The following is a 27,851-nucleotide window of genomic DNA, read 5'->3' as shown; positions in this document are numbered from 1 at the left end:
TGTATTTAAGATTATCCCTAAATTATGAAACTTAAAAACGAACTTTTCCCTCATTAAATACTTCAACTGGCACCTAACTCAAAGTTCAATGATACTATTTTGCTTCAGTCTACCGATTTCACACGAAGTTCCACCCACGCATCTCTGGCCCTCTCACCCATCCACTCGTCACTTTTCTGCCCCCGCCCCCTGCGGCCCCCGCCCGGGGGCAGTAGTTTCCACTACGCTGAAGGGGGAGGTGGTTAACGGACTCCTCTATCTACTTGCCTAGAGGAGGGGGCGTGTGAGGAGCTACCTTCCACAGAACAGCGAGACCCCGGCCAAGAGGCGCGGAGTCAAGAGAAAATCCGAGTTGAGGCCGCGGCGTCGGTGCAGCAGGGGAACGGCGGTGCCCGCGGCCGCCGAGCGAGCGCGCGGCTTCGCTATCAGCCGCGCCGTCCCCCATCCCCCCCCAGAGCCTCCGAGGGATGGCACCGGCGGGAGGGGGCGGGGCCGGCGCACGGCAGCCTTCTCCGCGGTGGCCGCCGGCCGGAAACAATAGTGGAGGACCCTGGGCCGCGCGGATCGGCTGCGGCGGCGCACGAAGCGGACGGTAAAGCCCCAGCTCCCCTGCACACGACTGCTTGCGCCCCGGTCCCCACCCCCTCGGTCCCGCCGCCTTTGCACTCTGAGCCCCGCGGCCCCTGGCGCTGTTCCGCGCGGGCTGCCCCGACGGACGGTCGGAGAGAATGACACGGGTCCGCGGCACCCTGAGGGGCAAGCGCGCGCCCCCAGCGCCGGGGACCCGGCTCCCAGAGGCGCTGAGTCCAGATGGACCAGCTGCCGTGGCCCTCGAACGCCTTCTTCCTGGGTGGGAGGAAGCCCGGGGCGAGGGGACGCGGCGCTCCCGCCGGCCGGGCTCCGGGATCCCCAGCCTGCCTTGGCCACCCCGCCTCCGGCCGTGCCCGGGCCGCACAGCGGAGCCGCTGCCCGACCTTCCGTGAGGATGCTTTGTAAACGGCCGGGCCCCCATCCCTAGTGTTCACTTTTCCATGTGCATTATTCCTGCCCCGGATCTCGAATAGGAAACCTCGCTACGCCGAGCTAGCGAAACGCATCTAAGGTTCCCACAATGAAGTTAGCAAAGCAGTGTCCCGAGCAGATCGTTCGTCCTACCTTTAACAGCGTTAAGTAGGTTGACAGACCCCGGTAGCTGAATAGGTGTCGCTGCTAAGCTCCTTCTACACCTGGTCGGGGATGGGGGTGGACTAGAATACCCGAAAACTGCTTTCCGTCAGAGCCCCTCCACTAAATAAAACACAGGACCAAAAAAGGCGCTTAGGCGTAGTGTCACTTACGGCTAGGCTTTAAGTTTTACTAGCTTTGTGTCTTTGCACAATAAAAGTATAATATTGAAGTACAAGTGTGGCAGTGCTTGTTTGATGGGGCTGTTGCATTAGATAACCTGAACAGCATCCTTCTGTCTTCCTAGAAGTTCCTAATATTGCCGTAATGGCAAGTTCTTGAAATTGTATAACTTTCTTTTTCTGTTTCTTAATAGGGGCACTATGAACGAAGAGGAGCAATTTGTAAGCATTGATTTGAATGATGACAACATCTGCAGTGTTTGTAAACTGGGAACAGACAAAGAAACACTCTCCTTCTGCCACGTTTGTTTTGAGCTAAATATTGATGGTAAGGACACAGTGTAGATTAATTTTATGGCGTGAACTTTACAGAACTACTTTATGCTGAACTAGTTACAAGGTAAAACTAAAATTTCTTGAATGATTGTAAATTGTGTCAAGTATGAAGTGGAGATCTGTTAAAGATAAGGGTTTCTGGAAATGAAACTGAAGGTAGCACAGCTATGAATTTAAGAGAAACTTTTTTTTTTTTTTAACTCCCACGGCATTAATCCCAATTTTACTAATATAAAAATGAGGAATGAGTATTGACTAGTAAACTTTGCTGGTTTGAGAGCTTATTAAGTTGTCAGATTTTAACACGTGTGTGTGTTTTGTTTTGTTTTAATATTATGAAATAACATAACCAAACATTTACATTGATAGGCGAATGTAATTTTATTCTTTTGGCCTACTGTGCTAGTACCTAACTGAGGTGAGCTATAACTTTTTTCCCCAGTGCTATCTTATTATCTGCAACACATTTTAAAATTTTTAGATAACCTCTTTTCAATGATCACACACACCTTTAATAATTTTTTTAAACTAAAAAGGCTTTTAAAATTTCTCAGTAGTATCTTTAAGAGTATACGAAAAAGAGTTCTCCAAATACTTAAAAAAAAATCTCTATTAAAGTATTTGGGTTGGTGCACAGTTAATGTGTCTGTGGGTATCAGTAGTTTGTCCCTGAGAAACATGTGGGATATGTTTCCTTAATCTTGATGTTACCATGATAAATTCTGATTTTTTTTTTTAATATTTGAGTCACACTAAAAAAGCATCTTAATATTCTGGCAGTAAAAAAAGTTGGCCTGCCATTTGAATTTTGAATTGTAACATTTCAGTAGAGAGATTTTGTTAGATCTTTAGATTAATTTGTATTATCTCTACTTGTTCTATTTATTAAATAGGAAATATCAAATGTTCGTGCCATTAAAAAAAAAATAGGATTATCTACCTTGAGATTCCTATTAAGACTTGTTTTTCAGAAATTGTTGTAGGCACCAAATTAATATATTTAGACACTGTAGTAAAAGTCAAAATTATAACCATAAGTAGACTACTAAAAACATGTAGAGTTAATTATATGACATTCATTTTCCATGTAAGATCATATTGGTTTTGACAGTTTTGCCATTGTACTCTCAGAACTGTAGTTGCTAAACATGATAATAGATGGAAGATCATGGATTTCCTGTGGGTTGCACAGAACGCATAAAACTGTGGCTTTAGTAAATGTAGCATTATAACTAATTTCAAAGGGATGACTTAAAAACATGATTCTTCTGTAGCACTTAAATTACCATGTCCTTAATCATGCTAGAGTGAAAGATATAAATGTATGTTCTTTAGACATAGAGTTGGCCCTATATATTCTTTTACATTGTAGATTTTAGTTTTAGATGGGCAAAGGCATTACAAATGACTCAGCCAAACCTGTATTTACATTGAGGAAAACTGACAACCAGGTAGTTGGACTGTTCAAGGTTGCTCTAGCAGTGATGGCAAGCTGTTGTTACGTGCCAGGCATTGTACTAAGCACCTTACATGGATTATCTTATTCAGCTCAAAATAGCTCTGGGATGGCTACTATTATCCATTTTAAAGTTGATAGAGTCTAACCTTCAAGACCTAAAAAATGCACTTTGAAGTTGCTCAGCAATGAATGACAGTGCTGGGCTTTGAAGCCTGCCAATCTAGTTCTAGTATATGTGATTTTAATTCCATTGATCTACTGTCAGTAGTTATTTTAGTTGATAGGGCTAATATTAGAAACCTGTTTTCCTGAGTCCTAATTGCTCTCCTTGATATTCGGTCAGCCAACTTTTCCTTATCAGTGCTTCCTGCTAAATCATTAGTGTTGTTCATGCTGTGATAGGATTTTTCTACCAAAATGTAAACTTTCATATTTGCTTTTCTAGCCTGTTTTTAATGCCTTTTAACTGGTTCTTCATCATTGTATAGAGAATATACAAGTATTCCTCAGGTACCATCTTATAAATATTTCATCTCTGATAACATTTAACTCAGTATATAAGCTTGTCATAAGCCCTACGTGTTGAAATAAGAGTTGTCTTTAACTTAAAAGATGAAAATAATTCTCAATTTATATTAGAACTGTTTCCCTCTATATTCTTTGTACACTCAAGGTTTTATATTTTTAAATGCCAATTAAATCTTCATAAGAAAAATTACTTTAGAATTTTCTTCTCAATTTATCTGAAGTCAATTCCTGGATCTCACAAATACATTTTAGATTCACTACAGTGATGAGCTTGTGCGTATAACCATTTTAATATCATGAGATTTTTTTCTAAGTATTAGGAATTTTAGGGGAAAAGGAGGGAAATGAGAACCCTGAATTTCTCAAAATTTCGATTTTTATATCAGTATACAGGTTTTTAAAAAATCAGTGGAAAAAAGTGATAATAAAGTAATCACATACCTGAAAAATAACAAAGTATATTCTTTGTCTATGTCAGTAAACCTTTTAAAATGTTTTTGAAGTTTTCTTTCCCCTACCAAATTCTCAGCACAGTGCCAGTCAATAAATAGATAAGTAAGAGGGACTTTAAAAAAATATGACATTTAACTTTACTGTTTTTGGTATAACTTTTTTGTAGTATGGTAATGTTTCTGTTACTTGGTTTCTTAGCTTTCTAATTGCTGAGTTTGCTCTAAAGCCTTCTATTCTTTTTTCAGCTAAGAGGCTAGATAAAAGACAGTCTAATCTTGTAGGAGAGATTTCATATTCTGAGCTTGGCTCTAAGTTGCCTTTTTTTCTGTCACTTTACAGTACTTAAAAGTAAACGAGTACCTACATTTCATATACTTTCAACCCATAGGTGATATACTTCAAGGACCTAAGAAATGCACTTTAAGGAGATTGATTGGGGGGCACTTATAATTCACCATTAGAATTACTTGTCTACTTCTAGGATTAGGAGATAGATGCTTAAACTTCTTAATACTGATGGCCTGTCCTTGACACTAAGACGCTATATGCATGTATGATCAAATGCATTAATATGCCTCATGGTTCATGGTGCTAAAATCTCTAAAGTTATTTACTGACTACCAATCCCTAGGCTATTAAGTCTGGGAGGAAGGTAGCCCAGAGTGGTCAGGAGCCAGTAATGAAACTCAACTGTAATATAAGAAAGTCAGAAATGAAACTACAGGTTGGGGGGGGGGGGGGGGGGATGGGAGAGAGATCCAGGGCTCCAATCTATTACTTCATACTGTCAGTTTTCATTTTGTACCAAAATACTGTGCAAATAATTAGTATTTTTACCTTCCTTTAATAATTGACTTCCTTTCTATTCTACAGAGAGAAACTTTTTTATAAGACAAGATCAGTTCCTCTTATGCCAAAGTTTTCAGTGTGAGTTGATCTTGCTAGTTGATTAGGAAGCATTTTTAATGCTTACTAGTCCATCTTGCACTGTAAAATCCATCTCAGACTTCATTCTCCTCTAATTTGATGAACTTCCCAGGAACTTTTCTAGAAACAGACCCTAATGCAGATCCTTAGTAATCTTTACAGCCAGAAAAGTCTATAGGTCTTTTCTGTTGGTTAAGGCACCAGTGAACCCAATGCTCACTTTTTTTTTTTTTAATTATTTATTTATTTATTTATTTATGGCTGTGTTGGGTCTTCGTTTCTGTGCGAGGGCTTTCTCTAGTTGCGGCGAGCGGGGGCCCCTCTTCATCGCGGTGCGCAGGCCTCTCACCATCGCGGCCTCTCTTGTTGCGGGGCACAGGCTCCAGACGCGCAGGCTCAGTAGTTGTGGCTCACGGGCCCAGCCGCTCCGCGGCATGTGGGATCTTCCCAGACCAGGGCTCGAACCCGTGTCCCCTGCATTGGCAGGCAGATTCTCAACCACTGCGCCACCAGGGAAGCCCCCAATGCTCACTTTTAATCTCATTCTTCCTTGATTCTCTGTCTTTGACCAAAACATGGTTCACATGGTCAGCAGTCAGGAAGCAGTTTGAATCTCAATATCAAATCTTGACTTAGCTTGGAAGTCAGGACTGATTATTAACTACAAAGCCTGTCAACAGCTCTTCCTTTGACTTGCTTCTGGCACATCAGCATCTTCCCACTTAAGTAAAAGCCCACCACTTTACTTGTGATAAGGAGACTGTATATTGCTAACTCAATCTGGCATTAACCTCTTTCTCTTGTTTCCCGTAATGACAAACATCATGCCGTGCTATTAACTAAAAGAGCACTTTTAAATATAAAGCCTAATATACCTTTTGAACTTTAGCTTGGCTATCTTTGATATACTTAGAAATACAGATGAAAGGTTAATTTTTTTTTTTTCTTTAACTGCCTTTTAATTCCATTTTAAATAAATCTGAACACTTTTTAAATGGCTCTGATAGTAAACTCTCATTCTTTGGACAGGAGTAAGGAGGGATAGAAGTGAAATGTAGGTTTAATTGGTGATAACTTTAAATTATAGAATATTTTTTAAAAATAAAACTAGGCTAACAACATCTGGTAAAGACTTGTGACTTAACTCACAACCCACATCTGAGGAGCCAGGTTCCAGATTTTTATCCCAGTCCTAATAATGGTGGCCTCTTTTTAGTTACTCCCAACTTTTTCTCCTTTTAACTTTAAGCTTTCTAATTTTAAAGTCTAGGATGAATTTAAAATGGAGATCGTACATGAATTTCAGTTGGAATAGTATATTCCATTAGGAGTTAGGTCTGGCTGTATGTAATAGAAAATCCAAATAATAATGATGAAATAAAATGGAATGGATATTTATATGTCTTGTATTAAAAGAAGTTGAATCTGGAGTTGGTATGGTAGCTCCATGATCAGAAAGACTCAAGCTGCTTCTGTTTTTCTAATCCACTTTCCTTAACACATATTTGCCATTGTCAGTCATCTCATGAGCCAGGGTGGATGCTAGAACTCCAGCCATTGCTTCCTTATTCTCAGACAGAAAAGAAAGGACATCTGACAAAAGATACATGTTAGCATTCTCTCCTGCATCTAAAAAGGAGCTTTTCCTAAAGTCCCACCTAACAATTTCTTATAATTTCCACTGCCCTTTCAAGAGAAGCTGCTCCAAATAAAATCAGTGTTTTCCAAAGAAAGGGACAAAGGACATTGAGTGTGCACCTAGCAAAATCGGCCATAGAGAGGCCTTTCTAGTAATTAAAGGTTACCACATTGAAGACAAACTATTTGAGCTAAAACTAAGACCAACAAGGAATGCTCTGGTGATTCTTCTAACCCAGGAGTTTGAACTAGAAGGGATTTTTACAGAATGAGGCATTGTATTCTGAGGATAGGCATGCAGCCAGATCTCATGTGAACTTGTTGCCAAAAAGCTTAAAAGAATTTTCAAGTTTCTGACCCATCTCGGTACATAAAATGTGATGATTAATGCTACTGCTCACTATAGGTATGTTAGATATTATAAACTTAGGAAAACTACTTCCTGCTTTCTCCCAGCCTCTGTTCATGATAGACTAACGTGGTAATTCCACCTTCCTCATACCTTTACAGGGAAGATTGCTTTTCTACAGCTGGATACATCTGCTACTGCTTCACTTCTGCTCTAGTGATTAAGCATGTGGGCCTTGGACTCAGACCTTGAATCTTGACCCTGCCACTTACTAGTTGGGTTTTCTTGGCAAGATACCTAAGTTTATTGTGTCATACTGGTTCTCAAATGTTACCAGTAAGAGCAGTTTTATATTTTTATTTCTTAATCTTGAAATTATTGTGCCAGAATCTAATTCAAAAGGCTGAACTCCAGTTGCTGACATTTGTTCCAAGAATACTTGGCAGTATAAGCAGTGGAGCTCAGATTTATTTGTTTGCCCTTGATGCTCACAATGAAGCTGCAGAGTAATTGTAGCGTGGTGATTAGGAGCACAGGTTCCTAATTCTGTGCCACTGAGGTCCAAAAACTCCTGGTGGGGGCACTCACTCCAGAGCCTGACTCTCTGGATTTGAATCCACATTTAGTAGCTGTGAGACCATAGGCAAGTTACTTCTGGTTTTGTTTTTTTTGGGGGGTAGGGGTGGGCACGCCACTCAGCACGCGGGATCTTAGTTCCCTGACCAGGGATCGACCTGTGCCCCCTTCAGTGGAAACGCGGAGCCCTAACCACTGGACCTCCAGGGAATTCCCACTGTGTATATTACTATTCTGTCAGTTCAGCTACAGGTATATGCCCATGTATGTTTTAAATAGGAAATGATTAATATTTATTTTCTCCTATTTAGTGATAACAGTATATGGCTAAAATGCTTGTAGAAGTGACTAGGATGGTTGTAAACCCTTACTTTACCAACTGATTTTTAAGCATAATAGAGCATTTATTGCAGCTAATGTTTATAGAGGTCTCTCATCAGGACTAAGAGGTAAATAGTAGTACCCTCAATTATATGTGGCAAAATGAAGGTTCTGAGGTCAAATAAAGTTACCCTAAAATCATACAGATAGTAATTGACACAGAAGGGATTCAGATCAGGTCTCTGGTGTCAGAGCAGTTGTAACCACTGTGAGAAATGGACATTGACCTTTGCCATATTTTAAGTTTTAAATTGCAGACCAGCCCTGCTATGTTGATGGCATTCACTTATTGGTTTTCCTAATGCCTCTGATTAGTCCTGATAATCTTTGTAGTGTCTTTTTTGTTGTTGTTGTTTTTTATGTTGGCATGCTCTGTCCTAGACCTTCCATGGTCGCTCTGTCTGGGCTTTCATGGCCTTTTATGTGTTGATAACTAGCAGATCTCCTCCTACCTCTTTCTCCCCACCCCCAAGCTACACATCTATATATGCAACTAGTTTGTAGACATCTTCACTTGTATAGCCTGTAAGTACTTCCGACTACATGTCTAAAGTTAAACTATTATTCCTGTACCACGTGTATCTCCTTTCGAAATGAATGAGTAAATTAAATAAGTGAATTCCCCTCCACCCTTGCAATCAGAAGCGTTGGGGTTGGAAGCGCACTGTGGAGAAGGTACAGACTTACATGCCTGGCAAAAATGCGTGCGAGGCAGCGCCACAGGAAAGAACCTGCCTGCCGTGGCGCTTGGAAAGGTGCTTCTCAAAGCGGCCTTCCCTGCCCTAGCACTTCTTCCCGCCCCTGCCACCGCTGTCAGCCCCAACCTGCTTGTCCTCATAGCGCCCTTTCCTTCATGGCACTTGCTATAATTTGTTGCTGTAACTATTTGCTTATGTGTTTGTTTAATGCGCCACCCCTCCCCCATTTCTAATTGCATAAAGACATGGATTAGAGTCTTTTATTTACCAGTATATTATCAGCAGTAGTACAAGGACTGACAAGAAGTTATGAATGAGTATGTGATTGATGAGTGAATCAGTCTAAAGGAGACTTGAGAGAACTGTCTTTTTTTATATTTTTCCCTTAAACTGGCCCACAGTGAAACTCTTCTGCTATTTTTCTGCCCTTTCACAGAATTGCCTGAGATCTTTCTGGAGTCTCCTAAAAGTTTTACAAATCTTACTAATAGAAGAACTTTGTATCATATTCAGAAGAAAAATGTAGCGAATAATACTAAGAGTGATATCTGGTTATCTTTTTCAATCAGGAAGATAGAAAACAGACATAGTATTTTTCTCCAAACACAGAACAAGAAGTCTTAAACAGAGCTGTGTTTAGAGTGGGAGTTTCTGCATTCATTTACACACTGCAACTCTTGTTATTCAGAACACCTCAGCATAGTGATGTTTGCTCATTATGATGACCCCCAAGGCATTTGATGATCCAGAGTGCTTTTTAAATCAGTAATAATAAAAGTATGTTCTTTAAATCAGTGATTTAAAGTTGAAAACAAAGAAACAATATACAACCCAGAATATCTTATTAATAGAAACATCATAATTATAAATAAAGGATTTGTTAGATAAAAATGACATTCTGATTCAAATTCATAATTCATTCCTTCCAGTGTGTTGACAAAGATGAAAAGAAATGTTTTATGAGTTATACGGAAACAAATTAAATCTAGATTGAAAATCTTTTAATACTTAGGTCAAAAATATTAATATCTATTCTCAGAAAAGGGATACACTTTTCATGACTGAAATAATTTGAATAACTGTTACTGGAGAGTTAATAAAGAGAAATTAGCTTCCCAGAAATAAAGAGTAATTTTTCTGTTGCATGCAAAATAATGCCTGTGAAGAAAGAAGACAAAGATAAGTTTCTCTGTCTACTCTGGAAGAAGTGAAATAATCACTCTCTAGTTGGGAGAAGCTAGTCCAACTGTCAGATACTTCTGACAGTTGATTTACACTTTTAGGTAAGTGACTTACCTAAATAATAGTCAGGTATTGTTTGTCAGGTATTCTGTGTTACATGCATTATTTCGTTCTTAATACAACTATATGAGCTAGGTGCTAGGTTATCCCAATTTGATGAATGAGGGAAATGAGTAGAGAGTCTGGGAAACTAGTCCAAAATCACACAGCGTGGAAGTCCAAACCTAAGGTATCTGATTCCAAAAAGTCCAAGTGCCTAAATCATTTCTCCTTCCAAAAAAAATTACGTGAACTCTTAAGAATCTAGGAGATATTAAGTAACTTTCAGGCAAAGTTACAGATGAATTACACAAATGTGAATGTTCAAGCAAGGAACAAAATTTGGGTCCCAAGAAATGCTTGCTTTTTAAAAGTTATTTCTACCTATGATATTATTTGATTAATACACATTTGGTGGAATATCCAAAAATAGACATTTCTCATGACCTAATAGAGTGGGATGATGCAATCTCTATATAGATTACAATCTAAATAGTCTGTCAAGAAAATGTGGTCTTTTAGAACTCTTGGATTAGATTGATGATTATCAGAGAGGAGGAAAGAACTAGGAAGAAGAGGCACACACATGACAGTCTTGCTAGTCCCTGCCTAGAAGGGACAAGGAAGTTGAGCTGTACACTGACATTTGCTACAGAATCATACAGGTGTCAGCTGGTGATGAGGCAGTTCTTCTAACACTGCTCTCTGTCCTTCCAACCATTCAAGTAATAGAGGCTAACATACTTATCCTGATTAGTCTTCCTCTGAAGAGGGAATAGGGTTCTAAGTAAGTGGAGGCAGACAGTGCAAACAACAGTGAAAAGATTAGCACCAATCCTGGAATTAGCACGCTATCTTCCTTTTGCTCATCTGCCCCGGTAGTCGCCTGGAACACTTTTCCAGAAAGAGAGAGAAGAAACAGGTGGTAAGACAACATAACTTTATAAGGCACTGTAGATGTTCAAAGGTGCTTTTACAGCATCTTAAATTTAATCTCCATATTATAAAGGATATTAACATTGTGAATTTCAGATAAGGTGTTACATGCAAAATATATAAATGATTGAAATCAAAGTGGCTAAGTAACATTGCAGAATTATCAAAATGTTATCAACTATAGTTCTAGTTAGAGTGGATTTAAATTATTCTAATCCAGTTTGGCACACATTAGCATTTAGAAAAGGGGAATAAACCCATTAAACACTGAGGCTTGGATTTATAGTTTGTAATAAAGGGGAAAAGTGTCTGTTTATTTACAAAAAATTTTAAACTAGTGTATCTATTTCTGTTAGCTTTTTGGCATTACTGTCTCAACTGTATAACAGTAAGGCAAAATAATGGTTTGTGTGTACCCATCAAAATCTGAATCTCAGAGTTAAAGCTATGTTCATAGCAATTTTTATACACATTGATTAAGTAAATATTAATTGAGCAACTGCTGTGTGCCAGAAATTGTTCTGGTAGCTAAGGATAAGGCAGTTAACAAAACAAACATAAACTTGTGACGCTTACATGAGAGGACGGCAAAGACATTAGAATAAGTTATATGGTACACTGGAAGGCGATATAGGATTATTTGCCTTCTATGAATAATAAATTCAATCGCTGATACATTTTTCCATGTATTACCTTATTTAAAATTCACACTTAGTGTTTATTTCCTATATAATGTGGAGATTAAATTTAATAGACAGTAAAAACGCCTTCCAACCTCTAAAGTGTTATACAGATATACTTAAATGACATCTTTAATATGTAAAACTCATGATAACTGGTGGAATAATATCTACAATGAATTTAGTGAATGATAATTCCTAGTCTGTTTTGAAAACAGAGTTCACATGTTGAAGTTTGTTGTTATTGGAGGGGAAGTGTTTCAAAATTAACATGAAGTCCTCTTTTATTCATACTTCTAGATTTTTATCTTCAAATATTAAAGAGGATCTTTAGTATCTTTAAGTGTTGGGAAAGATTTTAAAGGTTTTGTATTCTTACTACTTCCTCACTAACACTGTTCCTAGTATTTGCCCTGAGCACATTTCTGTTATTTAGTATTAAAGTATCCTTCATAATCTTGACCAAATCTCACCAGAATAATTTCAATATATCAACAATCAAGTTTCAATTCAATGTCAATCAACAATTTGGCTATATTTCTACTACAAAGTAGAATAAATACAATATAATAAAATATAATTCCTATATAGTAAATCAGACAGTTCTCCAGAAAACTCAGCCTTAGATTACCAGTGTATTTACTAACCAAATGAAATAGCAGTCATAAGTATCTGCGGAAAGAAAATATCACAATTCTCGGTAGAGACTAATTACAGAACAATTTAATTTCATGCTTCTTACATTCTGTCTCTCTTTTCTACCACCCACTCTTCATTCATTTATCCTCTCCTTCATTTGTTTTATCGTATACTGACACATCATCTTGCCTACCTACAGTAATCTTCTCCGTCGTAACCTGGCAGATTGACCAAAAAGATGATTAGAATGGCAGAAATGCTCATGTCGCCCATGTCTAAAAAAAAGAAAAAATCAAGGGAAAAAGCTTTCCTCTCTTTCCCTTAAGCCATAGTTCTTGAAAGAGCGGTGTTCATGCATTGTCTCCCTCTGTCTCTCCTCCCAAATTAATCTTCCGTGCCCCTGTAACTGGCATACCTCCTTTGCTTTCACCAGTGACTTCCTAGTTATCAACACAATAAATAGGTTCATGTTCCTGCCGTTTTCAAAATCTGACATTTAACATTTCCCTCTTTTTTGAAACACTCAGCTCCCTGGGTTCTGTGATAAAATATCTCGGGCCTCTTATTTCTGCCCTCTTTTCTTCCTAGGGTCACTGCTTATTACAGGTCCCTGAAATACTAGTGTTTCATTGAATTCTGTCCTTGTCTTTCTTTTTTTCTCATATTGCACTCATCTGTTTCTTTCACTGCATTGGCTTCAGCTATACCTCTGTAAGCTAATGGAACTCCACAAACATATCACAGGCCAAATCTATCTTTTAAGCACCAGACCTATCAATATATATCCAACCACCTGCTGGACCTCTCCATTTAGATATTCTACAGCTGTCTTGAATTTAAGTTTCTCAAACTAAATTTCTCTCCTTATTTCCATATACACATGCATTTTTATTTCCTTCATCTTTGGTTCACATGGAATTCCAGGCCCTACACCCCAGAAATTTTGTTTCAGTAGGTCTACAGTTGAGTCTAGGAATTTGCATTTTAATAAGAATCCCAGCCGACTCTTATGCAGGTGGTTTCAGGACCAAACTTTGAAAAACTGCCCTTAGCGAATGAGTGGTTCCAGTTTCTTCAGGACTGTCCATATAAAGTTGTGTAGATGCAGTGATGAATTATGGCTGAAATCTTACCTAAGCTCTGCTTTTCAAGCCATGCACCCTGGCAGGGATGGTTTTTCAGTTCTCAAAGGCAAATTGGCCTGTGGCCTTGCAGCAACCCTACCCTGTTCCCTCACTGCTTCCCTCCCACCCACCCTCTCCATGCAGTCTGTCCCTGAGTACTGTTGATTCTCCCCAATCTGTTCCTGACTTTTCATTCCCACTGCTACACCTTTGACCAGGCCTTTATTCCTTCTCACCAATACTACTTCAAGACCCACTTAATCAGTTTCATAGACTTTATCCCCCTTTCCCCATCACTACCGCAAACCCCTAGTTCTCTCTCAGTATCACCAGAAAGGTCTTTAAAATGCAAATCTGATCATGCTGTTCATTTTCCTAGAACTCTTCGATTCCTTACTATTTTCTTCTGGTTAGGCTGTTAACTCCCTAACATGACACGTAGGACATTTCATGACCAGGTATCTGCTTAACTGTCTACCTTGATCTTTCATTACCCTTCAAAGGCACTCTACAAGCCAGTCATTTGTGCATGCTCTCTCTCCCTTCCTCTCTTTTCCTCCATTTCTTTCTCACTTGCACACTTTTGTTTATCTAGTTCCCTCTGTCTTGAACCATTGACTTCTTCCTCCTAGTATGCAATTGCTTAAGTTCTGGAGTACATGTATTAAATAGAGGTGATGATAAATTACACTGTTGCCTATGTTCACAGTGCTGCTGCGAGGATCACAGAAAGACGATGAATGTAGGAGCTCTTTGGTAAATATAGTATGTGATGCAAATGTTCGTGTTGATTTAAATTGAAATATAGAAGGGTTTTGTTTTCATCTCATCTGAAAAGATGAAATTCTACTGAAAAGATTACTATGATTTGTTTGTATATTGAACAACTCCTCCATTGCCAAAATAATTCATTTCTTTATGTACATTGAGGAGGTTTGACTTTATCCTGAGTTTACCTTTTTATAATTTGGCTTTCAGTAGATTTTTCTGCTCTAGCTGCCGTAATTTCCTTCACATAGGAGCTGCCCAGCCAATCCTTTCCCCACAGTGTCTTTCAACAGTATGAATTCTGTTCATGTATCAGTGTCTTTTTCCCTCACTCCCTTTGAAGCCTTCCGGGCCTCCAACAAGGATTGCCAGATAAAACTGTACTGTCGTTATAATCTTACTTTGGGGGAGGGGGACTTCTTTCATTTGAAGGTTATCCTTTGATAGATACATTGTTAGCCTAAGGAAACTCTCAGTTTAAAAAAAAAAATTCAGAATATTGGTATATTTTAGGTATGTGTATCTTTACCATTTCAGTTGTAAATTTTTTGTTTTACTTAGTTCATTGAAACATACAGTACAAAACCTAATTTGTCTCGGACTAAGGAACACTATTTCCTTTCCCAAACCAAAATGTTTCTTTATGGGCATTTTTTTTAATGTTTTAAATTTTCACTATTTAAAATGAGAAAAGATTTTCTTTCTCCCATAATAAAGTTTTTTTCCCATTAAAAAAGCAAACTATGCCTATTACAGAAAAATCAAAATACAGGAAGCAAGAAGAATTTTAAGATTTATAATCCCACCCATCTACCAATAATCTCTTAATATTTTTGGTATGTTGTTTTTCTGAATTATTTTCTGCAGTAGAGTATGCATGTGTGCGTGGTAAATTGTGTTTAAAAAATGAAATCAGGCTATATATACTATTTATAACCAGTCTTTTAATTTAATATATCAGAAACATCTTTTTCGTGTCAATAGGTAAAATTCTACTATGCTGATATTTTTGTAAAAGGTTGCATTGCATTGGACCATAATTTTTAAAACTTTGTTTCATCATGGAATGATTTTATTGTACACTAGTTCTCCAAACCCTTTGTTCTAATCAAAGTTCTTTTTACTCTAGAATTGCTATGATTCAATTATAATACATAGTCACAATTTTTTTTTAATATTTTGCAGTATGATTCATCAGGTATCGCCTTTTTTTAATCTTTAGTTTTTCTAATCAAATGGTTGGTGAATAGTAGTGATTGTTTCCCATCAGTCTTAATTTTTACCATTTACTACCTATAGTAGTAATTGAATTATAAATGCCTTCAAATTCACTTGCTAGTAAATCTCTAATTTAATAGATACTGCTATAAAGCATTTATATAAGGAATAGTCAACTAGAATTTCAGGAACAGTGATTCAAATATAAGCAGAGAAGTTGAGATGCAAAACAGATGTTTTATAAATAGCTGCAGGACAGCTTTTTATTTTGTTTTTCTTATTTGTAAGAAAATAAATCAGTCAAAACCTTAACTGGGCAGATGGCAGGCAGTTCAGGAGATAAAGGGCAGAGTGCATATGGCTATCACATTTCTTGCTTTTGAACCCATAAATTTCCTTTGTCTTAATGGTTTATCCTCTTTCATCCGGTGTTACTATGAAAGCCTTTTTTCCAGACTGTTTTTTGTTTAGGTAATGTGTATCTTTTTAACCTTGCCTATTTTTAGGGAAGTTTTATTTAGGAGAAAAATGGAACAAGTAGAGGGTTACTTGGGTCAACTGGATTATTGACTTAAAATTTTTTATAATATAACTTTTAGTTCTTTGTGCCACTTAAAAATTATAGTCTAAATATAATATATTTTAATGTGCTAGAAAAACAATTTTAGCTTTTTATATTCTGTGCTGCTGTGAGCTTAGCATCCTGACCATGGATAGCTTCCATTCATATTTTTTTCCAGTACCCTTTTACTTCATCAATTACCTATGGACAAGCTGCCCTGTCCAATATGGTAACCTAACCACAATTTGGTTATTTAAATTTAAGTTAATTAAAATTAAAGTTAAAACTTTAGTTCCTGGGTCATACTAGCTACATTTCAAAGGCTCAGTAGCCACATGTAGCTAGTGGCTATCGTATTGTATAGCACAGATGGAGAACGTGTCCATCTTCACAGAGAGTTCTATTGGACCTTTCTCGTTAAAACAGGTAGCTAAGTTTGAGACCAGAATTGAGTGTGGATTGTTATTTTTTTGTACCCTATTAGTAATAAACAGTTGTTATGTAGGTGTGTTTCCCCAATTTCCCAACCATTATAATGAAAAAGTAAAATTCACTGAGAAAGGTTTTCTTTTTGACAAATCATTTGCAGTTTATACATCCATCAATACAAGAACTCAGTTCCACTGTGGCTACCTTGGTTATTTGAGGTTGAGATTTATCTTTTAACATCATCTCTCTGAACAGTTTGCTGATTGAAATTTGCCCTTATAATTCCTTTATTGGATTAAGCTGCTTTGACCAACTGCTTAATCCTCTTAGCACACACAAAAATTTTAAAATGGCATAAACATCTCCTAAGCAGAAATATGCTGTCTAAAGACCACCTGTTGGTATGTCTTTCTTTAAGGCAGTGATTCTCAAAATGTGGAAGAAGCAAGTTGCTGAACCCATCTGTATATCGGCTTAGTACAGTTGCCAGTAATTCCATCTGCTTCCAATGTGGACATAAGCAATTACCTATTACTTTTAAACACTATGTTGGGTATTTGAATACGGCAGACTGTAAGTGGCAATGAGGGGGTGGGGAAAGGAGCACTGTTTATCATAGTACTCACTAAGGCACATAGGACAACTGGTAAAATTTTCCAAGAGGTAGAAGCCTGTCCTATTGTGGGTTTCAGGAAGGAAGTAGGTGCTCCAACTATCCATCCTCGCCTTCCCACCTTCGGGCTGATCTGCCTTTTGTCAGTGACGGGATAGACAACCTGAGCATATCCTCCCACTGCGTGTGTGACTGGCGGTAGATATAATGGTAATAACTCTTCTTGAATCATGGCTTGGCTGCTGCTTGATCATCAAATGCAGAGTAGCCTGGTCGCTTTGGGTGTCAAAGCATCATTGGGACAGCCATTATTTACACAGAAGCAATCCAGACCTATGTCATCACAGAGTCTGAGTATAGCATGAGAGTCACTAACCAACATGGCCGCGGAGCTTGCTAGGTCACAAGTACCTGCACACTCCAGTCCTTATCCTTCCTTTCGTGAGAAAGGAAACTTACCCAGTTTTCAGGCAGTAGCTGCTTCTCATTACTAGCCAGTTGCTGTCAGATCTTCTGATTTTGTTTTTAAGAGAAACCAAGAAATTGAAAATTGTAAGTGAATCTTTTTTTAAAAAAAAAACACTTGTAGGCTAAACTTAACTTGCTGCAGTATGGATCCAGACTGCAGGCTGTGGCTGTGCCACCTCTACTTACAGAACTTTTCCTCTAGTCCTTTTATCAGAAATGGGAACCTGATCCTCAAAAACAAAGGCGTAGCAGCTCAGTCCTTCCATTCGTAGTACAACAAAGTTTAGCTCTCCCTCCATCTTTACAATTAACACTTACTTAAAGAAGCACATAAACATGGCTTAATATGGGCAACATGTAAACATGCAGGTGCTTGTTCTCCCTTTCCTAGCAACCAAGATAAGATCATCATAAAAAGAAAACACCTTAACTCTTGGAAAAGTCTTTACTCTGGGCAAAATGTGAGCCTCCATAAAAAAGATTTTGAAGCAGTACTGCGTGAATGGTTGCACAAACGTTGGTCATGTCTAAAGGCAGTGTGCTTAAAATTTCTTCACAGCCTGTTAACAACCTGGAATTTAAATCATAACTAAATTATCTTGTCTTATTTAAAAATTAAGAAAGAACACACAAACCCACCATTTGGAAAACAAATACTGCCAGTTCTCTAATTCTGGTTCTTTTAAGTTTGTAGTAAAAGTCGAAGTGCTTACTCCCTTAGAGCTTTCCAGTCTCCTGATATGGTAACATGTATTACAGCTTTACATCCAACTATTGGTTGTATTATATTTGCTGTACCTATGGAATACCAAATTATATGAAGCCAGTCCTTTGAGAAATGAAATATAGTAGTCAAATTCAGAAGGAAGGCTAACTGACAGAGAGTAAACATGCATGAGGCAGTCAGTCAGATGATATGATATTTGAGAACGTGTGAAATAAAAGGCTTGTAGCATCAGTGTAGTCGGCTGAGAGATGGTACTGTTTGACAGGACCAGCTAGGGAACCATCAGGGAAAGATTGCTTAGCTTACCTAATTACCACCAAATCATAAATAAGATCTTCTTCAAGAGGCTGGGGGTAAAAGCAGAAGGTAATGGGACATGTCATAGAACTCTTAAGTGTTTTGGGTTTTGTGGCTATTTTTTAGTGCCATTTGGAGTATCATCCTGTGAGAGGAAAAATTATGTTACTACAATAGGCATATTAAATATATGCATGGAAATATCTTTATTTTAAAAGGGTGACAGTGATAGGTAGACAGGAAGATCTACATTTAAGTGGCTCTTGCTCTTTTATGAGTTTAACCGAGTTTTCTTAAAGCAAATTGATCCTAAAGAGGAATTTAAAGAATAAAAATGGGGATAGCAATGCCAGATGGGTTAGTGGGAGGGTTTTCAAAGTATGTGAGAATGGTGTAACAAAATCAGAAATGAAAGTGGGAAGACTTTAAAAAGAAAACTATTGAATAGAAACAGCTTAACTTTTTAAAATACCACTGTTCATACAGAAACGTACTGCCTAGGGGCTTCCCTGGTGGCGCAGTGGTTAAGAATCTGCCTGCCAATGCAGGGGACACGGGTTCGAGCCCTGGTACAGGAAGATCCCACATGCTGCGGAGCAACTAAGCCCGTGTGCCACAACTACTGAGCCCACGTGCCTAGAGCCAGTGCTCAGCAACAAGAGAAGCCACCGCAATGAGAAGACTTCGCACCACAACGAAGAGTATAGCCCCCGCTCGCCGCAACTAGAGAAAGCCCACATGCACCAACAAAGACCCAACAGAGCCAAAAATAAATAAATAAATAAAAAAGAAATGCACTGCCTATATAAATTTCTAAACAGCCTCTATCCAGAAGAAACTAGTACATACTTTTTAAAAATATTAGCAATTATAGTTGCCAAGTAAGGTCTTGGTTCTCTAATAATCATGAACTCAAGACACAGTTACATGGACATCTTTGTGATATGTTTTAAAGATTTTATGATAGTTAAGATGTCAATTATATTGGCCCTCAGAATTTTTATTAGTAAGGAAGTTTTAGTGCAATTTTTGTTGAACTGGTTTGGAAATTACTTATAACTCAGTTTCTCAAAAGTATCAACTTATTTAATTGCATTTAGATTCATTCCCTTTCAAAAGCTGCTGAAGAAATAAATGGTGCTCAGAGCTGTTTACACTTGTAAATGCAATTAAAATTGTAAGGTCAGTTGGGAAACTCACTGGGATCTCTGATAATAGCAGTGGTTGTTTCTCATATTCTAACTGATAAAGTGGAAAAAACAAAATCACTTCAGGAGTTCATACAATTACACCTATATTGCTGATACAAATTAAGTGGGCTACTCACATTCTTTTCTAGATTGAAAAGTAATTTGTTCAAGTATATGAAGTAGTCCGTGTATTAAATTTTTTGTTTCTTCTGCTACTGCATGGGATATTTTAAACTGTGTTTATAAGACAAACATTTTCAAATTGAACTTTAAAACTGATTCAAGTTTTAAATGTTTAGTGAGCTAAAGAAGTTACAGGTACAGATCTGATGAATGAGCTACAGTTTACATAAAATAGCCTTCTTGTATATTAACTGTATGTACATTTCTAATAAAAATATGTAATTGAGTAGAAGTTCCTGATTTTGTTTGGCAGATTGAATGATGCCACAGGAATGCCATTTCTGTATCAGTGCCACTCATTAGTTCTTGGGACTAATGGCACGTTAAACTATAAACATAGGCGTAACTTCACTGGAAGATGCCTTTAACTTCTGAGAGCCTGGCCTATCTGCACATCCTAGTTACCTTGCTAGGATGGGCAAAACTTCATGGCAGTAGACCTCCAATAATAACTGGTAATAAGTTTTAGGTTTGTTTTTTAATATAATTTTAATTTTCCTTTATTCATTTCATTTTTCTTGAGTGTTCGCTATGTGCCAGGCACTAGGACAATAAGGATGCATATAAAACAGATGGTCCCCTTTCTCACAGAAATGACCTTCTAGCAGGAGATAAAGGCCAGTGAAGAAGCAATTGTAAAATCTGCTGTGATTAACTCAGACGTTACTGGTTAGAAAAGCCTTCTTTACAGGAAGTGAGAACTAGACGGGATGGTGAGGAAGACCCAGATAATGTAGTGGGAGTAGTAATGGAGTGAAGGAGGATTTAATATGCTGTACTGCTAGACTTCAGGGGGAACAAAATCTGTTAAGATGGACAGTAAAACATCTGGGATGGGGGTGCAGGGAAGAACTGTCAAGGAGGACACCCAGGTTTCTTCCTTGAGCAGGTGGTGGTACCAGACTCAGGAAGAGGACTGGGTTTGGGTGGTAAAAATGGAGGACGAGGAGTGTCATTTAGGCAAGGTGAATTTAAGGAGCCTATGGGACATCTAAGTAGAAATATTTCCCACATTCAGAACTCTTCCTGCCATGACTTTTTTTATGTCTTTTATAGGGGATTTTTCACCTGAGTGTCTGAATCGGAAATTTATTTTACATTTATGTATTTTCACAGTAAATTGAATACTGTAGTTCTCTGACTTGCTGTTTATCTCAGCAGATTACCAATATGCATATAATCATGTGCTTACTGGGTTCCAAGCATTCATTTGGGGATTTAAGTAAAAGTTAAAAAATTATTTCTGGAGGACAAAAAGTTATATTACATGAATTACTAAGAAGCAACGTTGGGTAAAAATATCTTTAAAAGCCCACATTATTCTTCAAATAAACATCTATTATATTGATTTGTTGTTGAAGCTCTGGGGTACATCAGGAAATTTGTTGTTTCATATAATTTTTTATCTTTTTTTAATACAATTTCTGAACATTCCAAATAGAATTTTAAAAACCCAAAAAAACAAAATATAACAGCAAAAAATAATGCCTTTCTGTAGCCTAGTTTAGAACCCTTTTTATATGCTGAAGGATTTCCTTTCATACATAGTAAAGGAGAAACAATTTACAGTGTTCAGATTCAGCTAAATCATTGCTACATGATTGGTGCTGTGGCAGTGGACCGAGTGAGAATGAGACTGTTTACTGTTTCAGGGACTGGCTAGCCGTCTGCCTCATCTTAGGGCAGTGAGCCCTAGGAGAGTTTATAAAGAGTAAGGAAGCTCTTTGATGAATCTTCCAAAGTTAGTAAAGTAAGCAAGCTATCAGGTTCTCTCTGCCTAGCAGTAAGTATTAGAATCAAACAGCAGAATGGAGGTATTTCTTATTTTGTCTATAATTGATACTAACTACCTTTTTGTCTTATTTATGATAAGAAACATGCATAATAACAATACATTTAATATTTTCATTCTAATCAAGGTTTGTGAACTTCCTTTTTATGTTAATTTACCAGGTTTTGAAATACAGCTGTGAGGTTTTGCGCTTAAATATTTTAATTCTGCTGGAAATTGGACCCAACCAGACAATAACTGGTAAAAAATATATACACACACAGTTGCAGTACAAGTACCAAAGGGGTAAATAAAACGTGTATGAAATTCTGTTTAAGTTAAGTTTTTATACTCAGTGGAAGAAACAAGGCTGAGATAGTTGAATTTACCTGGTGAGAGTCGCTGGCTCTCGTCTGCTTAAACTGTTAGTGTTTAGGAGGTGCGCCCCATAGCTTACTTGTGAGGGAACTGACAGCCCAGTTAGCACTGGTTTTGGCAGTCTTAGCAGGACCCGCCATTGGCTGATGTTATGTCATTTTGGAACAAATTAGTATTCACAAGCACTTTTATACCTGATTTAATGCCGTTAAAGTACAAATACTTCGGGGCTTCCCTGGTGGCTCAGTGGTTGAGGGTCTGCCTGCCAATGCAGGGTTCACGGGTTTGAGCCCTGGTCTGGGAGGATCCCACATGCCACGGAGCAACTAAGCCCGTGCGCCACAACTGCTGAGCCTGCGCGTCTGGAGCCTGTGCTCCGCAACAAGAGAGGCCGCGATAGTGAGAGGGCCGCGATAGTGAGAGGCCCGCGCACCATGATGAAGAGTGGCCCCCACTTGCCGCAACTAGAGAAAGCCCTCGCACAGAAACGAAGACCCAACACAGCCAATAAATAAATTAATTAATTTTTTAAAAAAAGTACAAATACTTCATTATCTTAGTATTAGCCAGCGTTTGCAGTTCAGTTAATAAAATTGTTACGACTTCAATTTTTAAAACAAGGGGTGAATACAGAATGTAATTTTTTCTGACGAGTCAGCTAAAACTTTTTTTTTAACCTAGCACCTGAGTGGCTCTCCACTTAACTCTGTTTTCAAAGCTAAGCAGATTTAGACTGCTTAATTCTGGCAGGCATTAATTTTCAGTTCCAGTTTTCAGTTTCAGTATAAAAGCACTGCTGTTTGACCTTAAATGGTTTGAACTTAAATGGTTTGAACTTATGAAAACGTACGAATGTATTCTATATTTCGAAGTGTGTTGTGTATTTGAAAAGGTATTCTGTATTTTAAAAAGCAATTGAGATAGTATGCTTAAGCCGTACTAAAAAGTTGGGAAATATAAACATGTAATACGAATATTTCCATTATTTATGGTGCATAATGAACACTTGTGAGTTGAAGAATTATACTGGTTATTGTATTTTGGTAGACTGAATGTGTTGCTATATGAGTAATAATTGTGTGTAATGCATTTCTTCTAGAGATAAAATTATCTTGATAAAGTTTTAATAAGTATCAAACATGTGAAAACATTTTAGATGCTTTTCTTACTCAAAAAAATAAACAGTTCATCGACTTTTTGAGGCTTTTATTAATGTGTATTTTTCTGGTTCTGGTTTATCTTTCCCCAGTAAAAACATAACTAATAACTTAAGTTCATGATTTACTGTGTTTTTTTGTTGGGAAAAAAATTGTCAAGCATTTCTGTTACTGAGCCTATAACAGAAATGTTTTGCAAGTGTGTACTTCAGGAGGATTAGTGAAGAAAGCACTATAATATCAAGGCCAAGATTCTGTAAATGTAAACTGCTGGTTCAGTAGTATTTTTTAATATTATGCAACAACATGCCTCTGGGCTGAGGTTGAAATTGAATCATTAAGCCCTTAGAAAGGCTTTACTATTCATAAGAATTTAATATTTCTGCTATTCAGAATTTACTGAATAGTTAAATTGAAGCATAAATTATTAGGCTGTATTTTATATTAATACCAATATTCTTCAGCATTTTTCCTCTGATTTACAAATTATCAGTGACTGTGTTTTACTAAGATTTGTATTTCTTAATGCACCTTATAAAAAACAAAACTGTCTCAATTCTTCTGTTTCTTTTTTTTCTTTAGGAATACCAAAATCTAATCTCTTGCACACCAAATCATTAAGGGGCCATAAAGACTGCTTTGAAAAATACCATTTGATTGCAAACCAGGATTGTCCTCGATCTAAGCTTTCAAAAAGTACTTACGAAGAAGTTAAAACCATTTTGAGTAAGAAGATAAACTGGATTGTACAATATGCACAAAATAAGGATCTGGATTCAGATTCCGAATGTTCTAAAAATCCCCAGCATCACCTGTTTAATTTCAGGCATAAGCCAGATAAAAAGTTACTCCCACAGTTTGACTCCCAAGTACCAAAGTATTCTGCAAAGTGGATAGATGGAAATGCAGGTGGCCTCTCAAACTGTACACAAAGAATATTGGAACAGAGGGAAAATACGGACTTTGAGCTTGCTGTGTTACAAGATTCAGGTGCCACTTTATGCCACAATAGTGAATTGTGGCCTCATAGTCACAACCAGGAACAGAAGAAAGAAGAGACAGTCTCTAATCCAGAGGCTAATGTCCATACCCAGCATCCACATTACAGCAGAGAAGAATGTAAGTAAAAATAGGAAGAAAAGGTAAAGGTTGGAGTTCTGTTGGGTTTTTTTATGTTTTATAGATGTGATGTGTCAAGAATTTTGCTGTGATATTATAGATTTGGTAAATACAGTATTTAAATGACAGGTTCACCCTAGCAAAAATGAGATGTCTTAAAACTCTTTGTCATTTCTTTGGAATATTCCTTAGTATGTCCTAAACCATTGGAATTCTGCAGTCCCATCATTTGTATTGCCATTTTAAATTATTAACGGAATGGAATCAACAACTGTGAATTGGAAAGTTCAGGGTTCATATAATTTAGAAGTACAGCCTCAACCATTGACAAACACACACTGGCACATTGCTAATCCCTACAAGACTAATTGGGGGTGGCATTTCAAAAGCAGAAATCTGACATTTCACTAAAGGCCAAAGGTAATGTGTACACTTGGAAAAAGTGACTGATTCAGTCTGCATATATTTCTTCAAAAACTCATAGGAGCTAAGATAATTTTAATTGACTTAAAATCAAGTGATCTTAGAGCTAGAAGGGCCCTTGGGTATATTTTTATAAAACTCCATGATTCTACACATGAATTATCTAAGGTTACATAGCTAGGTAGACAAATTGATTTTTCAAACTATTTCCACAGCGCTTTAGTGTTTTTCAAGCTACACATCATGAAGCATGTAGTGCTTAAGCAAAATCAACTTGATGGGTAGTGACTAGCACTTTTTAAAAACTGAAACAGAATGAGAAATATCAGAATCCCCTGGACCTAATGCTAAGAATTTTTCAGTGAACCTTTTATTACAGGTGGAGGTAGACTGGGAGTGAAATGTTTCTAACTGTGGGTTGTGGTCAGAACTTGAAAACTCAACACTTCAGGAGTTAATGAATGACTCTTGGGGCCCTGCCGAATGTTATGTGGGAATATAAGTGCAAATATTTCTTTTAAATAGGATATTGTGTTGGTGGTGTAGATAACTTCTTTTCCCAGGTTGTCATGGTAATAATGAATATATTTTCATGTTTCAGTGAATTCGATGACTCTTGGTGAGGTAAAGCAACTGAATGCAGAGCTCCGACAACAAATACAGGGTAAAGACTCAGTGTCAGTGCTTTTTACATGTGCAAATTTTGATACAGAAAATCCCGTTAGCTTCATCTGCATTTAAATTATGGGATTAGAACCTGTTAGAGTTTCCAGAGCAAAAAGAATTCTTCTTATTCTTCTTTATGAACTGCAGGTGAAATAGGTTCTTTTTTAGGTGAAAACGGAGACAACAACTTAATCTCTACCTCTTACTAACATGTTTTTGACTACCTACTATTGTGCCAGGCACTGTGCAGGTGTGCTCCTTAGCAGTTCTTTTAGGCAGGTGGTATTGGCCCTGTTTTTTTTAATTATTATTAAATTTTCCAAACACAAAAGTAATCAGAATAGTATAGTGGAACCGTTGACCCATCTTTCCCAGTTTCAACTATAATCAAAAGCGTAGCTAATTTTCCTTCATCTCTGCGTGCACCCATTCCCCTCGACCCACCCCTACCTCCAGCATGGATTATTTTAAAACAAATCCCAGACAACATTTTGTTTTGTTCGTAAATAGTGTAGGATTTTCTCAAAAAAATAACATTATTTTTTAGGCAATCACCACCTCTATCACATCTTTAAAAGAAAATGGCTAGTAATTTGTTAACATCATCAAATAGGATGCTGAAACAGTGTTCACATTCCCCAACTGTTTCTTTTTTTTTTTTTTTTTTCCTACAATTGATTCCCATTTAGGTGAGGAAACTAACTGCGCTTCAGAGACATTAAGTTGCTTACAGTTGCTTTAGTTGCTTACAGAGATCATGCATTCAGTCAGTAACAGATTAAGGATTCTAACCCCTGTCTTTTTAACTCCAAAACTAGTAGTCTTTCTTGACCACACACCCTCTCAGAATAATAAGATAATAATAATAGCACCTTATATTTATCAAGTACTTACTCTGCGGTAAGTACTTTACAAGTATGATCTTATTTAATACTCACAATAACCCTGTGAGGTGCTTACTTTCATTATCGAGGTTATATATAAGAAGAAATTAAAACATAGTTAGGACTTACCTGGTGGCGCAGTGGTTAAGAATCCGCCTGCCATTGCAGGGGACATGGGTTCAAGCCCTGGTCCGGGAAGATCCCGCATGCCGCAGAGCAGCTAAGCCCATGTGCCACAACTACTGAAGCCCACGTGCCTAGAGCCGCGCTCCGCAACAAGAGAAGCCACTGCAATGAGAAGCCTGAGCACTGCAACGAAGCGCTCACCGCAACTAGAGAAAGCCCGCGCGCAGCAACGAAGACCCAAAAACAAATAAATAGATAAATAAATTTATTTTAAAAAAAAAAAACATAGTTTAAGTTACTTGCCTGAGACTCGTGAGAGTCGGAACAAGGATTCAAAACTCCGGTAGTCTGATTCCAAAGCCTCTTAGGGGGGTTCCAGACCTGGGTACTAATGGGCACTTTACTGTCCATAAGTCATATTAGAAATTGATTGAACCTGTTGATCTGTTCAGATTGAGAAAAGTATCTCAGAGGTAGTTGTAACTGCCATTTCTGCTATGCATCTCTAAGTCATTGCTTGACTCTCAAATTTCATTTGATGGAGAAAAGGAAAACAGTATTCCAGTTGGCTATGCAAAGCATACAACTTCCTAGGATGATCAAAACACAACCGTTTGCTTGATTTCAAACTACTTTCATTGCAAACATTTGCCCAGTGCATTCATTTTAAAGTACTTGAAATATAAATCATAGATTAGCTTTCTGTGTACTAAAAATGGAACTACTTTTTAAATCTTTACAGAAGTTTTTGAAGAGTTAGCCCACCAAGTGCAAGAAAAAGATTCTTTGGCCTCAGAGCTCCATGTCCGCCACATTGCCATCGAACAGCTTCTCAAGAACTATTCCAAGTTACCGTGTCTGCAAATGGGACGAACAGGAATGAAGTCACACCTACCCATAAACAACTGAACTCTAAACTTACACATCCTTCCTATGGCCTGCCATTTTTTTGGCCTGCCGGGCATGCACACTTTGAAGAAGTTGAAGAAATTTATGGTCAATTATTTTATGGTCATTAAATTTGCAAAACTTAAGGCAGTGTTTATCATCTTTGTCAAATAAAGCAGATCATTACACTTTAGTCTTCTAGGGTTAATCATTTTGGTTCATTTGGGAAATCTTTTTTCCCATAATTACTAAACAGCCCTCCCTAACTTTTACCACATGTGACTACTTAAATATTACTGTTAGAGTGTGACTTTGTTAAACATGGTTTAATGTAATTCACCTGTCAGAACAACAGAAGGTTAACAAAGTTCTTAGGTTAGTCTAAAATACTAAAGATAACATTTAAGAGGTAAATGGAATTCATAATATCACCTCTTATTTATTGAGCAATATTTTAATATGAAAATTTTATATATAAAAATAGTATTTTAGGTACTTTTTCATTCTGTTTATAAATGTGTATTTGAATGGCTCTGTATATTATATTTACACTTTCATGTGTGAATGTTACCCGTATTTCAGATCACTGCATTTTATTCTCTTAATAATGTTTTTACAGCTGTTATCTTATTT

At 37.5% G+C, this 27,851-nt stretch overlaps 1 protein-coding gene across 2 annotated transcripts; it reads left to right on the top strand.

Annotated features, from left to right (window-relative positions):
* Window positions 1-228: 228 nt before the first annotated feature.
* On the top strand, window positions 229-27,406 carry C4H21orf91 (chromosome 4 C21orf91 homolog). 2 transcript variants are annotated; one of them, XM_007164127.3, is made up of 5 exons: window positions 229-592; window positions 1,541-1,674; window positions 23,695-24,231; window positions 25,256-25,318; window positions 27,073-27,406. In XM_007164127.3, exons 1-5 carry the CDS (start codon window positions 468-470, stop codon window positions 27,237-27,239), a joined length of 1,026 nt encoding a protein of 341 aa, XP_007164189.2. In that variant the 5' UTR covers window positions 229-467; the 3' UTR covers window positions 27,240-27,406. The 2 variants fall into 2 exon arrangements, with proteins under 2 accessions (XP_007164189.2, XP_057401783.1); XM_057545800.1 differs by lacking the exon at window positions 27,073-27,406 and adding an exon at window positions 26,373-27,055.
* The last annotated feature ends 445 nt before the right edge of the window (window positions 27,407-27,851 follow it).

This window comes from Balaenoptera acutorostrata, chromosome 4, assembly GCF_949987535.1.
Source record: "Balaenoptera acutorostrata chromosome 4, mBalAcu1.1, whole genome shotgun sequence".
In the NCBI taxonomy this organism is placed as follows: Eukaryota; Metazoa; Chordata; class Mammalia; order Artiodactyla; family Balaenopteridae; genus Balaenoptera; species Balaenoptera acutorostrata.
This window is presented reverse-complemented; position numbering and strand designations above follow the sequence as displayed.

Excerpts from the sequence above, each read along its gene's own strand:
- C4H21orf91 (XM_007164127.3), top strand. The coding sequence starts at position 468 with ATGGCACCGGCGGGAGGGGGCGGGGCCGGCGCACGGCAGCCTTCTCCG. Across the intron at positions 1,675-23,694 it reads TTTTGAGCTAAATATTGATG|GAATACCAAAATCTAATCTC; the intron begins GTAAGGACACAG and ends TTTTTTCTTTAG. Across the intron at positions 25,319-27,072 it reads GCTCCGACAACAAATACAGG|AAGTTTTTGAAGAGTTAGCC; the intron begins GTAAAGACTCAG and ends AAATCTTTACAG.